The 12,994-nt window shown below is 35.3% G+C and overlaps 1 protein-coding gene across 7 annotated transcripts in view; it reads right to left on the bottom strand.

The window, feature by feature from the left end:
* NT5C2 (5'-nucleotidase, cytosolic II) overlaps window positions 1-12,994 on the bottom strand; it is a 129,154-nt gene that overhangs the window by 63,025 nt on the left and 53,135 nt on the right. Inside the window, exon 1 of one of the 7 annotated variants that reach the window (XM_077125900.1) lies at window positions 6,913-7,880. The exons of the other annotated variants lie outside the window; for them this stretch is intronic. Coding sequence (XP_076982015.1) covers window positions 6,913-6,917 — 5 coding nt within the window. The 5' untranslated portion in view covers window positions 6,918-7,880. Of the gene's footprint in view, window positions 1-6,912; window positions 7,881-12,994 lie in introns of those variants that run through there. 7 annotated transcript variants of the gene reach the window in all.

Below are 12,994 nucleotides of genomic sequence, written 5' to 3' on the forward strand. Positions count from 1 at the left end.
TTCTTTTTTTGGAGTGATGCAAACATTCTAAAAAATGACCAATGATGATGAAAACACAACTATGTGATGATATTGTGAGCCACTTATTGCACACCATGTATGGATTGTATGTGTGTCAAGATCTGTCAATAAAAATATTTAGAAATTTAAAAAAAGAAAAGAAAACAATTCCATTTACAATAACACCTCAAGAATAAAATGCCTAGAAATAAACTTAATCAAGAAGGTGAAAGACTTGTACATTGAAAATTTTAATGTACATTGAAAACTTTAAATAAATGGAAAAACATCCCATGTTCATGGATGGGAAGACAATATTGTTAAGAAGTCAATCTTGCCTAATGGGATCTATAAATTCAATGCAATTGCTATCAAAATCCTGCAGCCTTTTTTACAGAAATGGAAAAGCTGACCTTCAAATTCATATGGAATTACAGAAACCCTAAATAGCCAAAACCATCCTGAAAAAGAACAGTTGGAATACTTTCACTTCCTGTTTTCAATACTTACTACAAATCTACAGTAAGTGTAACAGTGTTCTACTGACATAAACACAAACATATAGACTAATGGAAAAGAACTGACAGTCCCGAGATAAATTCACACATCCATGGCCAGTTGATTATTGGACAAGGGCACCAAATCCACTCATGGGGGAAAGAACAGTCTTTTCAACAAACGGTATTGGAATAATTGGAACTTCATATGCAAAAGAATGAATGCTAACCCCACCTCTCACCATATACAAAAATTGATTCAAAATGGATTAAAAAACCTAAATACAACAGCTGAAATTATAAAAAATCTTGTAAGAAAACATACATAAGAATCTTCAAGAACTGGTAGAAGACAATAGATTTTTAAATTATAAACCCAAAGCACAAGAAACAAAGGGAAAAACAGATTAAATGGACTTCACCAAAATTAAAACTTTTGACTATCAAAGAATATTATTATAAAAAAAAGTGAAAACACAACCTATAGAATGGGAATATTTGGAAACCTTACCTGATTAAGAGTTTAATATCCAGAATATATAAAGAACTCTTAACAACAAAAAAGATAATCCAATTTAAAAAATGGGTCAAAGATTTGAACAGACATTTCTCTAAAGAAAATACTCAAATGGCTGATAAGTATATGAACAGCTGCTCAACATCATTAGCCTTTAGAGAAATGCAAATTAAAACTACAATGAGAAGCCTACTTTAAACCCACTAAGATGACTATTATTTTAAAAACTGAAAATAATAAGTGTTGGCAGGGATGTGGAAAATAGGAACCCTTGTACTGTGTTGGTGGGTATGTAAAATGGTGCAGCCACTGTGGAAAACAGTTTGGTGGTTTCTCAGAAAGTTAAACTTAGAGATACACCATATGACCTGAACATTACACTCCTAGGTATATACTGAGAAGAACTGAAAGCAGGTCTAGGAGGCTGTGTATGCTCTGAATCAGTGTCCAATCTATGGTGTTGTTTCTCCCATAGCCAGGATTCATGGGTCCAGGAATCAAGGGGTGGAAATGGGAGTGGCACCACTCACTATTACCCTTCATGATCCACTAGGAAAATTTTTGCTTCCTGTCCCTGTAACCTTGAGCTGGTTTACAGGTTTTAGTTACAGAAGAGGGAAAGCTTCCACTGGGAGAAACAAAAATGATTCCACTGAATTGGAATCTAGACCGCCACCTGGTTATTCTGGGCCACTCATACCCCTGGATCAACAAACCAAGAAGGGATTACTTTACTCGCTGGGGTGACTGACCCTGACTACCAGGGGAAAATAGGATTGCAACTATACAATGGAGGTAAAGAAGAGTTTTCCTAAAATATAGGAGATACCCTAGGGCATCTCTTAGTACTATTATGCCCTGTGATTAAAATCAATGGGGAAAAAAAATCAGTAGAAAACTCTAACAACCCAACCCAGGCAGGACTACTGATGGCTCTGAAATTTCAAGAATGAAGGTTTGGACCAACCCACCAGGCAAAGAACCACGGCCAGCTGAGGTGCTTGCTGAGAGTAAAGGGACCATGATAGTGGAAGAAGTAATGATAAATATGAACTATGACCATGTGATCAGTTACAGAAACGAGCACTGTAATAGTATGAATATCTTTCTTGCTTTGTAATTAGTATCTATGTTATTTATACATAAATCAAATTATCTTTATTTTCCTCTTTATTTTATCCCTTTTATCACATGACATAAGCTGTTTTGTTCATATTATAGTATTTAAGTTGTAGGTTATCAAGTTTAAGAGTAAGTATTACCTAAGGACTTGTACCCTATTCTGGAGAGATTAATGCATTTCCAGTTGTACGCAGAACAGCTGAGTATTGTTAGGGGAGGGAAAAAAATGTGTCTGCTAGTGTTTTCTATTTAGAGATTCAGTATGGTTTAAGGTGATGTATATACTTGCTAAATTGACAAAGGGTGGATTGTGATAGTCAGGTTCATGTGTGAACTTGGCCAGGTGATAGTAGCCAGCTGTTTAGTCAAGCAAGCACTGGTCTATCTGATGTGAGGGCATTTCATGGACTTAAATTATAAGCACGATGGCTGCATCCACAGCTGATTACATCTGCAATCAGCTAAGGGGAGTGTCTTCTGCAATGAGTGACAATCTAATCACTGGAAGGCTTTTAAGAGGATTCAGGAGAGACCATCTGTTTCAGCTAGCCAGTTTCTTCTGACATTGAGGATCTTCATTGTAGATGCCAGCTCGTGGCCTGCTCTCAGACTCTTACATCCACACAGTTACATGAGACACTTGCATAAATCTTATATTACAGGAAAAAAAAGAAAGAGAGAACTGAAAGTAGGGACTCGGACAGATATTTGTAAACCAGTGCTCATAGCAGCATTATTTACAATAGTCAAAAGGTGGAAGCAATCCAAGTGTCCATCAATAGATGAATGGATAAACAAAATGCAGTATACTCAATGGAATATTCTTCAGCTGTAAAAAGTGAAATTGCTGGAACTTGTTATATCATGGATGAATCTTGAAGACATCATGTTGAGTGAAATATGCCAGACATAAAAGGACAAATACTGTATGATTTCTTGTATATGAAATACTGAGAATAAGCTAATTCATAGAGACATAAAGCAAAATAGTGGTAACTAGGAGTGGTCAGAGGGGAGGTGGGGAGTTATTGCTAAATGAGTATAAGTTTTGGTTTAGGGTGATGAAAATAGTCTGGAAATAGATAGCTTTAAAGGTTACTTAGTATTGTCAATGTACTTAATGCCAAAGAGTTGTTCATCTAAAACGGTTAAAGTAATTTTTATGTTACATGTATTTTACCACAATTAAAAACAAATAATTTTTAAAAGCATCAGCCAGATACTGAAGACATAAATACAAATGTTCATTGAACAAATACTATCCTTCAGGAACTCAGCCTAACAGGAGAGATTTATAAGCAAATAATTACAGCAATTTAATACTGTTATAAACTAACATGGAGGCAGGAGCACCAGTTGTTCAGAGAGGTCAGGAAGAGATGTTTGAGCCAAGTCTTAAACAATCAGTAGAAGTTTTCAAGTGGGCCATACAAGAAAGGCAATGCAGGCAGAGAGACCAATTAAGGGAATAGTTAATAGGGAATTACAAATAGTTTATTGCAGTTTAAGTGAAGGAGTTTTCTTTGATTTTATTTTTTTCTGTTTGTTTTGCAGAAGGAGTTTTTCAGGTGAAGTAAGAATGGAAGAAGGGGAAAGAAAAGCTATGAAGCTAAAAAGGCTAACAGGAGTCAAATCATGAAGACTTCACGTGTCACATTAGAGAGTTTGGACATGATCCTATAGACAAGAGCAAGCCGTCAGAGTTTAAGGAGGAAATGAAATTATCAGATGCAAATTTCAGAAAGATCACTATAAGACTTGAAAACTGGGCATATACTAGATACTAGTATGGTAGGATCGTCACCATGATGGTCTTTTGGGATAAATTTTAATCATCTATGAAACTAAGGATATCCTTTCCACCTGATCCCCAGCTTTGTGGCCAAAATTACAACTGGATGACTTATCCTCTTATTACCAAACCTTTTCTTTATCTATTTATCATAACTGTTAGAAATGAGAATGATGTAGATCAGTGGAACTCAAACTTTGGTGTACCTCAGAACACAATTACCTAAGAAACTTGTTAAAAATAAAGAAGTCTGGGCTGGGGCTCCTGCATTAAGGACTTAGGACAAGGGCTTTCAAAGAGGGACAACTGCACTAGGAGCTGCAGAATTCTCCACTTAGAGGCAATGAGAAAATATTAGATGTTCTATTGATATTTAGTTTCTCATTTAGAAATGTCTAATATGTATGTTTTATACTATATATAAGGACATTAGTATAGATAGTTTTAAGGAGTATATACAGTCTTCAATGCTCCTATTTTTCCTAATGGAAATACTCAAGAGTTTAAAAAGCATTTATCTAGGTAATGACTTATTCTTACTCTTCACCAATTTATATATAGTGCTGTTTTAAATTTTACTAGAAAACTTCCTTTTGTCTCAAAATGCATGTACCAACTTAAACGCAGAAAATTTTTAAACATTTGCTTAAAAATACTTTAATCAAGGACTTAATATCAAAAGGCCCTTGAATTCAGAATTATTGTCTTCTCTGTTTCTCTAAAAAATATGAAAAGCATTACCCTTTCACCACCAAAACTGCTATGTACATTAGATTAGCTCCATAAAACTCTAGTTACTGGGAGAGATGTTATATAAAATATTTATACTTTCCCTAAGAAAACCTGGTCTTCTAGAAAATCAATATTTATTTTGCCTGGGGTTAACAGGAGATGGGAGGAGACAAAAGGAACTAGAGGATAAATGACACCCATCACAAACATTCTTCTTAACATTCTCCCAACCTCAAATATGACAAATATGATATCACCATGAATTCATTCCATTGCTTCATCAAACTTCACCCAACGTCTAGTGATAAGTGCAGTTATTTTATTGTCACTCTTCTTCCCAGTTACATAAATCCTTTTGATAACATAACAGGAGTAAAAGACACAAAGTAATAGTTCTAAGTTTGGGAACTAAATGTTACCACTAAAGCTTAAGCTTTTCAAACAGATTCTCAATCAGGCTAGGGGACAAATTGGATCAAATCCTTAATCAGAGCTCAAACAGCTGACATGCCTAAAATATTCTATGGAGATACAGGCAGGAATGGATTGGGGAAGATTTTATTCCTTGTAATACAATCCAGGAAAGAATGTGGAACTACAAAATAAAAGAAATGGCTGTGATTCAAATAGGAAGAAGGACGCTAGCTGGTTCCAGGCACAGCAAAAATCAGAGCAAAAAAGTCTCTGGTAATTTCCCTCAATCAGTTCTAAGGGTAGAAAGACACTATCAACAAACCAGTTTCTTCCTTGGCCAGAGGAGAGACTAAGCTCATACTGTAACAAAAAAAATCTATCAAATCATATTTTCAAGGATATATATACATCATAATTTACCTTTATTAACCATAAATACTTGGAAATGACATATTTCAGGGATATGAAAACCTGTTTTTGCCAAAATAAACCCTGCTAAATATCTGTGAAATCACTCTCTTTCCTCTTTGAGTAATTCTGAATCAATAGATTTGTTCAATGCCTACTGCAAAGCAGGTACCATTTTGAGACATGCATCCCCAGAAGTTGCCCTTCAGGGAGCAGCCAAAGCTAGGAAACATTGTACATGTGCCTAAAATTAGTAAATAAGATGTTTTCCTATGAAGATCCACCAAATATTCTTCATCTTTTCATTTACATTCAAAATAAGTAACCACACCAGAGAAGCAATTCCTGAACTTAAAATAACCATTTCTGATCCCCCTCTAATTAAATTCTCTTACAATGTTTGCGAAAAAATAAAAACCTCACATATGCTCATCTCTCTTTTTCTTAAAACTATATAACATGGGGGAAAGAGATGCCAATGTAATTAAATCATATACATTGTGCAAACAGTGCCTAAGCAAAGCTGTAATGACAAAACGAAACAGCTGCATTACAGAGAAATGCAATAAGCCAAATAAGTATATATGTTAAGGTCTGCGAAGATGATAAACTCCCAAATGCTGAAAGCATGCAAAGAGGAAAGCTTGCGCTAGAAATACCATGTCTCCAGGATACAGTCTTCAGGAAAAAACTAATCTCTTAGCCTCAAATTAATGAGTATTCTGCACTGAGGTTACAACAAAAGAAAGTGTTAGGTACTCTACTAACTAAAACTAAAACTGGCTCACTGCCCCACAATGCATTTGAAAACAAAAAGATCACAACTGCATGGAGAATCTAAAAATTTCTACTGGTTTAGAACGTTGGCTGTAACTTTGCTGATGCCAGTTTATTTGTGCCACTTTCCTAAATTATTAACCAATGGAACATACTCCACCCCCATCTTTAAGAACTTGCATATATCTGTAAAGTTAACTTTTCCAAACTTGCTTTTAAAAAAGTATAGTCACTATGCTAGAAAGCATTAACCTTAACTAAGCATTCAACCTTAAAACACAAATAAATCAACAAAAAAATCCCTATATAGTTCCATTTGCATGATACAGATTTGAGCACTAACAAGAGAAAAAAATCTCTAGGAGACAGACACAGAAACTGTATAAAAGTGAACCCAGATCTCAACAGAAAAATAAATATAACACTTCTTACTGTCACACTGCACTGAAGTAAGGCATGAAATATGAAGAAATTCTACCCAAAGAAATATAGACATTAGCTATAAAAAATAATACTACTAACAAAATGTGCTTTAAGAATACGGATCTAATTAGTCTCACACTGAAGGAACATGAACATGCAATTCACAAAACTTGAAATTTTGTAGGTAGCAAACTCTTAATGGTTTTGAGATTAAGTCAAAGCAGCATTACCTCATCTGTCACTGGCTGCCGTTTGCAAAATGTGATCTGAGTCAAACAGTTCTCGAAGTCACATAACAAAATTCTTCTTAAAGTCGCCAGTATAAATAATATTTTTTGTGACTTTGACCTAACTTCAAAGACTGTTTAGTCTGAACCAAGCTACTCAATAGTATTTATCTTCAGAGACAGTGTTAGGGAAAACACCTGTGTGTCTAATTTAACTTGTCATTGGATATCACTGTTGCTCCACATAAATCCATTTGGAATAGAATTTCTTTGGCAATGGTGAACTTTATCCCCAACTCCTCCCCCTGCCTAGGAGTCACAATTTCCTGGCCAACAGCCCAACAACAGCTACTGCAGCAACAAATGAGTCTAAGGACACAAGTATAAAATCTTTTTGTTTTGGTTATAGGCTTTTGTATTATACACTCAAAGCTGCTACAATCAAAGAAAAGAAAAAGTTGCAAGTGCTTTTTGGGAGAACAAACTGAGATTATTACACCAAAAGTTGTGATTGTCTATGCCTGAATTTTTACTTAACAAGAATCTATAACATGAATTTTTCTTGAAAATTTAATTCAGCACCCTTCTCCCTAAACTAGCTCTTCTCTATTTCTATTATATTCTAATTTTCTCACTCAAGCTTAAAATCTAGTTATCTTTTGATTCTTCTCCCTTAAATCCATATCCAATCATCTCATGTGCCTTTATTTAAATTTCCAAATGTCTCTAGAATCCATATCTTTCATTCTATTCACACCGCTAACAGTTTGTCCAGGTCCTCACTAACTCTTCAACAAGCCTATCCCAACTGCTCTCCCTCAAGTAAAAACGTCAAATTCATTGCTGCTAATTCAAAGTATGGTCCATAGAACAACAATGGCCTGTGAAATTTGAGCTTGTTACTGATTCATAACAAGATACATACAGAAATTGCGATAAACATGTTCAGAAGCTTTTATATGGCAGAGAATTTTGTTTGTTGAATGTAATAATTAAAAATGCAGGCTTATGTTTATGACTTTATTTTTTGAGTAATTCTCTTTTATTATATTTTATAAAAGTATCAATTTGAAACAGACTGGAAATTTCTAAAAACTGGTCATCCATCACAGATTAAAGCCCATCTCCAATCATGTGACACTTCTACTTAATAACTTTAGTCATTCCTTACTACACATTCAAACCAATAAATTACAAATTCTTGGATCTTCCAGGAGTTCAAAATCTTTCAACATTTCGCCAAACTCAGTTTTATCTTATTTTGTTCCACATCATTCACCTTTTGCTCTAATAAAGTGAACTACTTGCTGCTTCCTAAATGTGCCCTGGGGCTTTACTTATGCTGTTCCCTATACTTAAAATGTCCACTCAGTTATCTGCATCTTATTTGCAAGACACATCATCTCAAGTGGTTTCTTCAAAAAACTATTTTGGCTATGGAACAGACTAAAAACAGTAATGCCCCTGAGCCTCAGGATACTTTTTTCCTTAATGAAAGGGATTTCACCAATAACTAAAATTCTATAAAGCTGTGGTCCAAGTGAGAGATTAGAATATTCATAATCCTTTATTTTGGTACTTGCCTTATTTTATCATATACAAAAATAAGTGGGTAGTTTTCTTATTCTTTACTGGATTATAAACATTAAAAATAAGAAAGTATAGCCTTCCCAATACCTAGCAAATGGTCTTGTAATAATAAGCAGACTAAATATTTGATTGAACTAAAAATTAATCATAAAACTAAAAGGCAGAGTGGTGCAACAGTGGCTCAGCGGCAGAATTCTTCCCTGCCATGCTGGAGACCAGGGTTCTATTCCCAGAGCCTGCCCATGTCAAAAAAAAAGAAAGAAAGAAAGAAAAAAAAACTAAAGGACAATTAGTGGTTGCCAAAGGCTGTGGGGAGGAGACAATGGGAAATTTCTACTAAGGGGTATGGAGTTTCTTTTTGGGATAACAAAGTGCACTAAAATTAGATAGTGGTGTTGGTTGCCTGCACAACTCTGAAAATATTAAAAACCAGTGAAGAGTACATTTTAAAAATGCAAATTCAATGACAGGGAATTATGGCTCTGTAAAAGTTATATAAAAACAAAACCCAGCTTAATGACAAGACCTCAGTCTGTCATTGTCAACATCCCTTTATAAAAAGTATGCTTAAATGATCTAAAAAATATTATAGGTGAGAATTTTCTAACTTATGAAACTGATCCTTAAAAACTGAAATGCCACATAGAATACTATGGATATAGAGACATAACTAGAAATAATTTGGAATAAATTCTACAAGTAAAGGTCATTTAATAGCATTAGTTTTTGTCTTCATAAATTCTAGCCAATAACTTCCTACTAGTTTGTCCTCATATTTTCTCTGAGAAACATCCTCAGGAGAGATACATTTTGTTTATCAGGTTGTGTCAGAAAAACAGCGGCCTATGCTTTGAAAGTCTGAACACCAAACATCATCTTTATAAACATGAATTAATTAAAATATTCATTTTCCTCACTCAATATACATTCAATATTTAAAAGTTTCAGAGAAAAGAAAAAGAAGCGAGTATAAAGGCATAGAACAAAATTACAGGTGATTAAAATTTAAGATGTTAGCAATTACAAAATTCATTCATATTATATACCGCTGAAAAAGGAAAAAAATGCCCATGAAAATTCAGACTCTAACAGGACATTCCACATAAAACGAGCATATCAAAGCACTGTACCCATAATAAAAAGATAAAGGGGAAATAAATCTGCAGCATAAAGGAGCCACACTGAAATCTGCACATCTCAGTTTTGAACACTGAGTTCAGGAATGGAGAAAAAACTTACTTGCCTCTGAGAATTTGAACTCAAAGCCAGTCATTTGGTTTGTGGTCTGAATTTACAGTATAATTGATGTTGCCCCAAGGTGACTGAAAGAAGCGACAGCAAATTCTCTTAGGAAAAATTCAACTTAATTCTAGGTGGTTGTGGTAGTTAGATTCAGGTGTCAACTGGGCCAGGTGAAGGCACCTAGCTCTGTTGCTGTGGACATGAACCAATGTGAACTTCATCTGTTGCTGATTATATTTGCAGTTGGCTGGGAGGCATGCCTGCTGCAATGAATGATGGTTCACTTAATTGGCTGATGCTTAAATGAGAGAGCACAACGTAGCACAGCCCAAGCAGCTCAACATACCTCATCTCAGCATTCGCAGCTCAGCCCAGGCCTTTGGAGATGCAGAAAGAAAACACCCCGGGGAAAGATGTTGGAACCCAGAGGCCTGGAGAGAAGGCCAGCAGAGATCACCCTGTGCCTTCCCACATAAGAAAGAACCTCAGTTGAAAGTTAGCTGCCTTTCCTCTGAAGAATCAATGAAATAAATCCCCTTTTATTAAAAGCCAACTGTCTCTGGTGTGTTGCATTCTGGCAGCTAGCAAACTAGAACAGTGGTATATTGCTACCACTTTCAGAGATGTGAAATGGCAGCCCAATTTCAGAGATGTTTAAATGTGAAAACTTGTGCATCTTAGAAGTGGTAAAAATTAAGATAATATTGTGTACTTACTTTCTGGATTTCAAAGTATATTTTAAGGATATTCATCAAAAATGTTTAAAGAAAAGACATTAAAATGCCATTCACCAAGAAAGAACTGTTATCACAGCAAAGCTTCCCTTCAAAAATGAGGGAGAGTTTAAAATAGTCACAGATAAACAGAAGTTGAGAAAGTTTGTTAACAAGAGAACTGCTCCATAAGAAATGCTCTAAACCTGGGACATTTTCTTCAGGCTCTTAAAGAAAGTGTTCCTTCACCCTCTTCCACCTCCCTTCCTTTTCCTCTTTCCCCTCCCTGAAGAAAGCATTCCCTTTCCCTCTTTCCCCTGCCTTACTCCCTCTTCTTGCAATAAATCCTTCCTTACCTCTGAAGAAAAGAAAAAAAAAAAAGGAATACTCTAAACCTAAGGGAATGGATGAAGTGAAGGCATTCATTAATGGGTCTACAAGCAATATTGCCATATTAAAGGTGAATACGATTGAAAGTGGATATACAGATCCATGTATCCCATTGTACAGTTTGAATCTGTTGTGTATCCAAGAAAAGCCATGACCTTTAATCCTCATTCAATATTGCTGGGTGGGAGCTTTTTTATTGTTTCCATAGAGATGTGACTCACCCAACTGTGGGTGGTAATTTCTGATTAAACCGTTTTCATTGAGATGCATCTCCACCCATTCAAGGTAGGGTTGCTTACTGGAGCCCTTTAAGAGGGAACCATTTTGGAAAAAGCTTTGGCGCAACCAGAGCCACCAGAATTCAAAGACTCAACAGAACAGACAGAGCCCCAGGTAAGCCGCTGAAGAGAAAGCTAGGAGATCTTGTCATGTGCCTTCCTAGCTGCAAGAGAAACTATGAACATCATCAGCCTTCTTGAACCAAGGTATCTTTTCCTGGATGCCTTATCTTGGATATTTTTATAGACATGCTTTAATCTGGACATTTTCATGGACTTAGAACTTTAAACTTATAACAATAAAATTCTCCTTTTCAAAAAAAAAATGCTATTCACCTTCATTCTCAAATGAAGAAACCACAGTGATATAAGAGGACTATAGAGAATAAAATAGATAACTAACAAATCAAGAATATACAAGTTAATGGAGAAACCATAGACAACAGTAATGCTTCTGAAAATAAGTTTACTGTTCTAATATGTTTAATTAAATACAGTTCCTTCCAATCCCTTTTTGCCAATTTCCTCTAATTTTTTTCACTTTTTCTCCCCAATTTTTAAAACTAAAAACCAATGCATAAAAACTTATAAAATACAGCAAAAGCTAAGGATTGAACTCTGTGATTTAGAACGTAGAGAAGAAAATAAAATTATCCATGATAGCATTAGGCCAAATTAACAAGCATACTGCTCCTAAATGGAAAAGAGAAGTAAAAACCTAGAATTTAAAATAAAATAATTCATTTGGGCTACTTACTATAAGACAGTATCTCTAGTCATAAAAGACATTCTAAAAACTCCAGAGGTACTTAACTGTGATACTGAAAAGAGAAAGCACTTTTTTCTGTACTGTACATCCTAGAGTATCTGTATTTTCTCAAAGATGTTCCCTTGTGTTCTAGTTTGCTAGTTGCTGGAATGCAACACATCAGAGACGGATTGGTTTTTAATAAAAGGGGATTTATTTCATTGGTTCTTCAGAGGAAAGGCAGCTAACTTTCAACTGAGGTTCTTTCTTATATTGGAAGGCACAGAGTGGTCTCTGCTGGCCTTCTCTCCAGGCCTCTGGGTTCCAACAACTTTCCCCGGGGTGATTTCTTCCTGCATCTCCAAAGGCCTGGGCTGAGCTGCTTAGGCTGTGCTACGTTGCGCTCTCTCATTTAAGCACCAGCCAATTAAATAAAATACCATTCATTACAGCAGGCACACCTCTTAGCTCACTCAGATGTAATCAGCAACAGATGAGGTTCACGTACCACTGGCTCATGTCCACAGCAACAGAACTAGGTGTCTTCACCTGGCCAAGTTGACAACTGAATCAAACTACCACACCTTGAATATGCATAAACAATGCTTTTATTTACAAAATTTTCAAATCAGCAAGTTTAGGAGCTTCTCAAGTCTCATCCTTCCCTATCAACTTTACTGAGATATAATTTACTTAAAATTTGCCCATTTTAAATGTAATGTTTGGACAGTTGTACACACTCATGTATCAACTACCACAATCAAGATATTGTTTCCTTCACCCCAAAATTGCTTCATGTCCATTTGCAATACTGTCCCCAAACCCTGGATCCAAGAAACCACTGATCTATACTTTCTGTCACTATAATTTTCATATAAATGGAATTAAACATGTGGTGTCTGTATGGCTTCTTTTATTTAACAGAATACTTCTGAGATGCATCCATATTGTTCCTGTATCATAAATAGTTCTTTTTATTCCTGAGTAGTATTCCACTCTATGGATATACCACAATTTGCTTATCCATTCTTCAGTTAATGGACATTTGTACCATTTCCAGTTTGGGAGTATTACAAACAATGCTGTTATGAATAATCACCTACAAATTTGTGTGGACATATGCT

The sequence above is a fragment of the Tamandua tetradactyla genome, chromosome 13, assembly GCF_023851605.1.
Source record: "Tamandua tetradactyla isolate mTamTet1 chromosome 13, mTamTet1.pri, whole genome shotgun sequence".
In the NCBI taxonomy this organism is placed as follows: domain Eukaryota; kingdom Metazoa; phylum Chordata; class Mammalia; order Pilosa; family Myrmecophagidae; genus Tamandua; species Tamandua tetradactyla.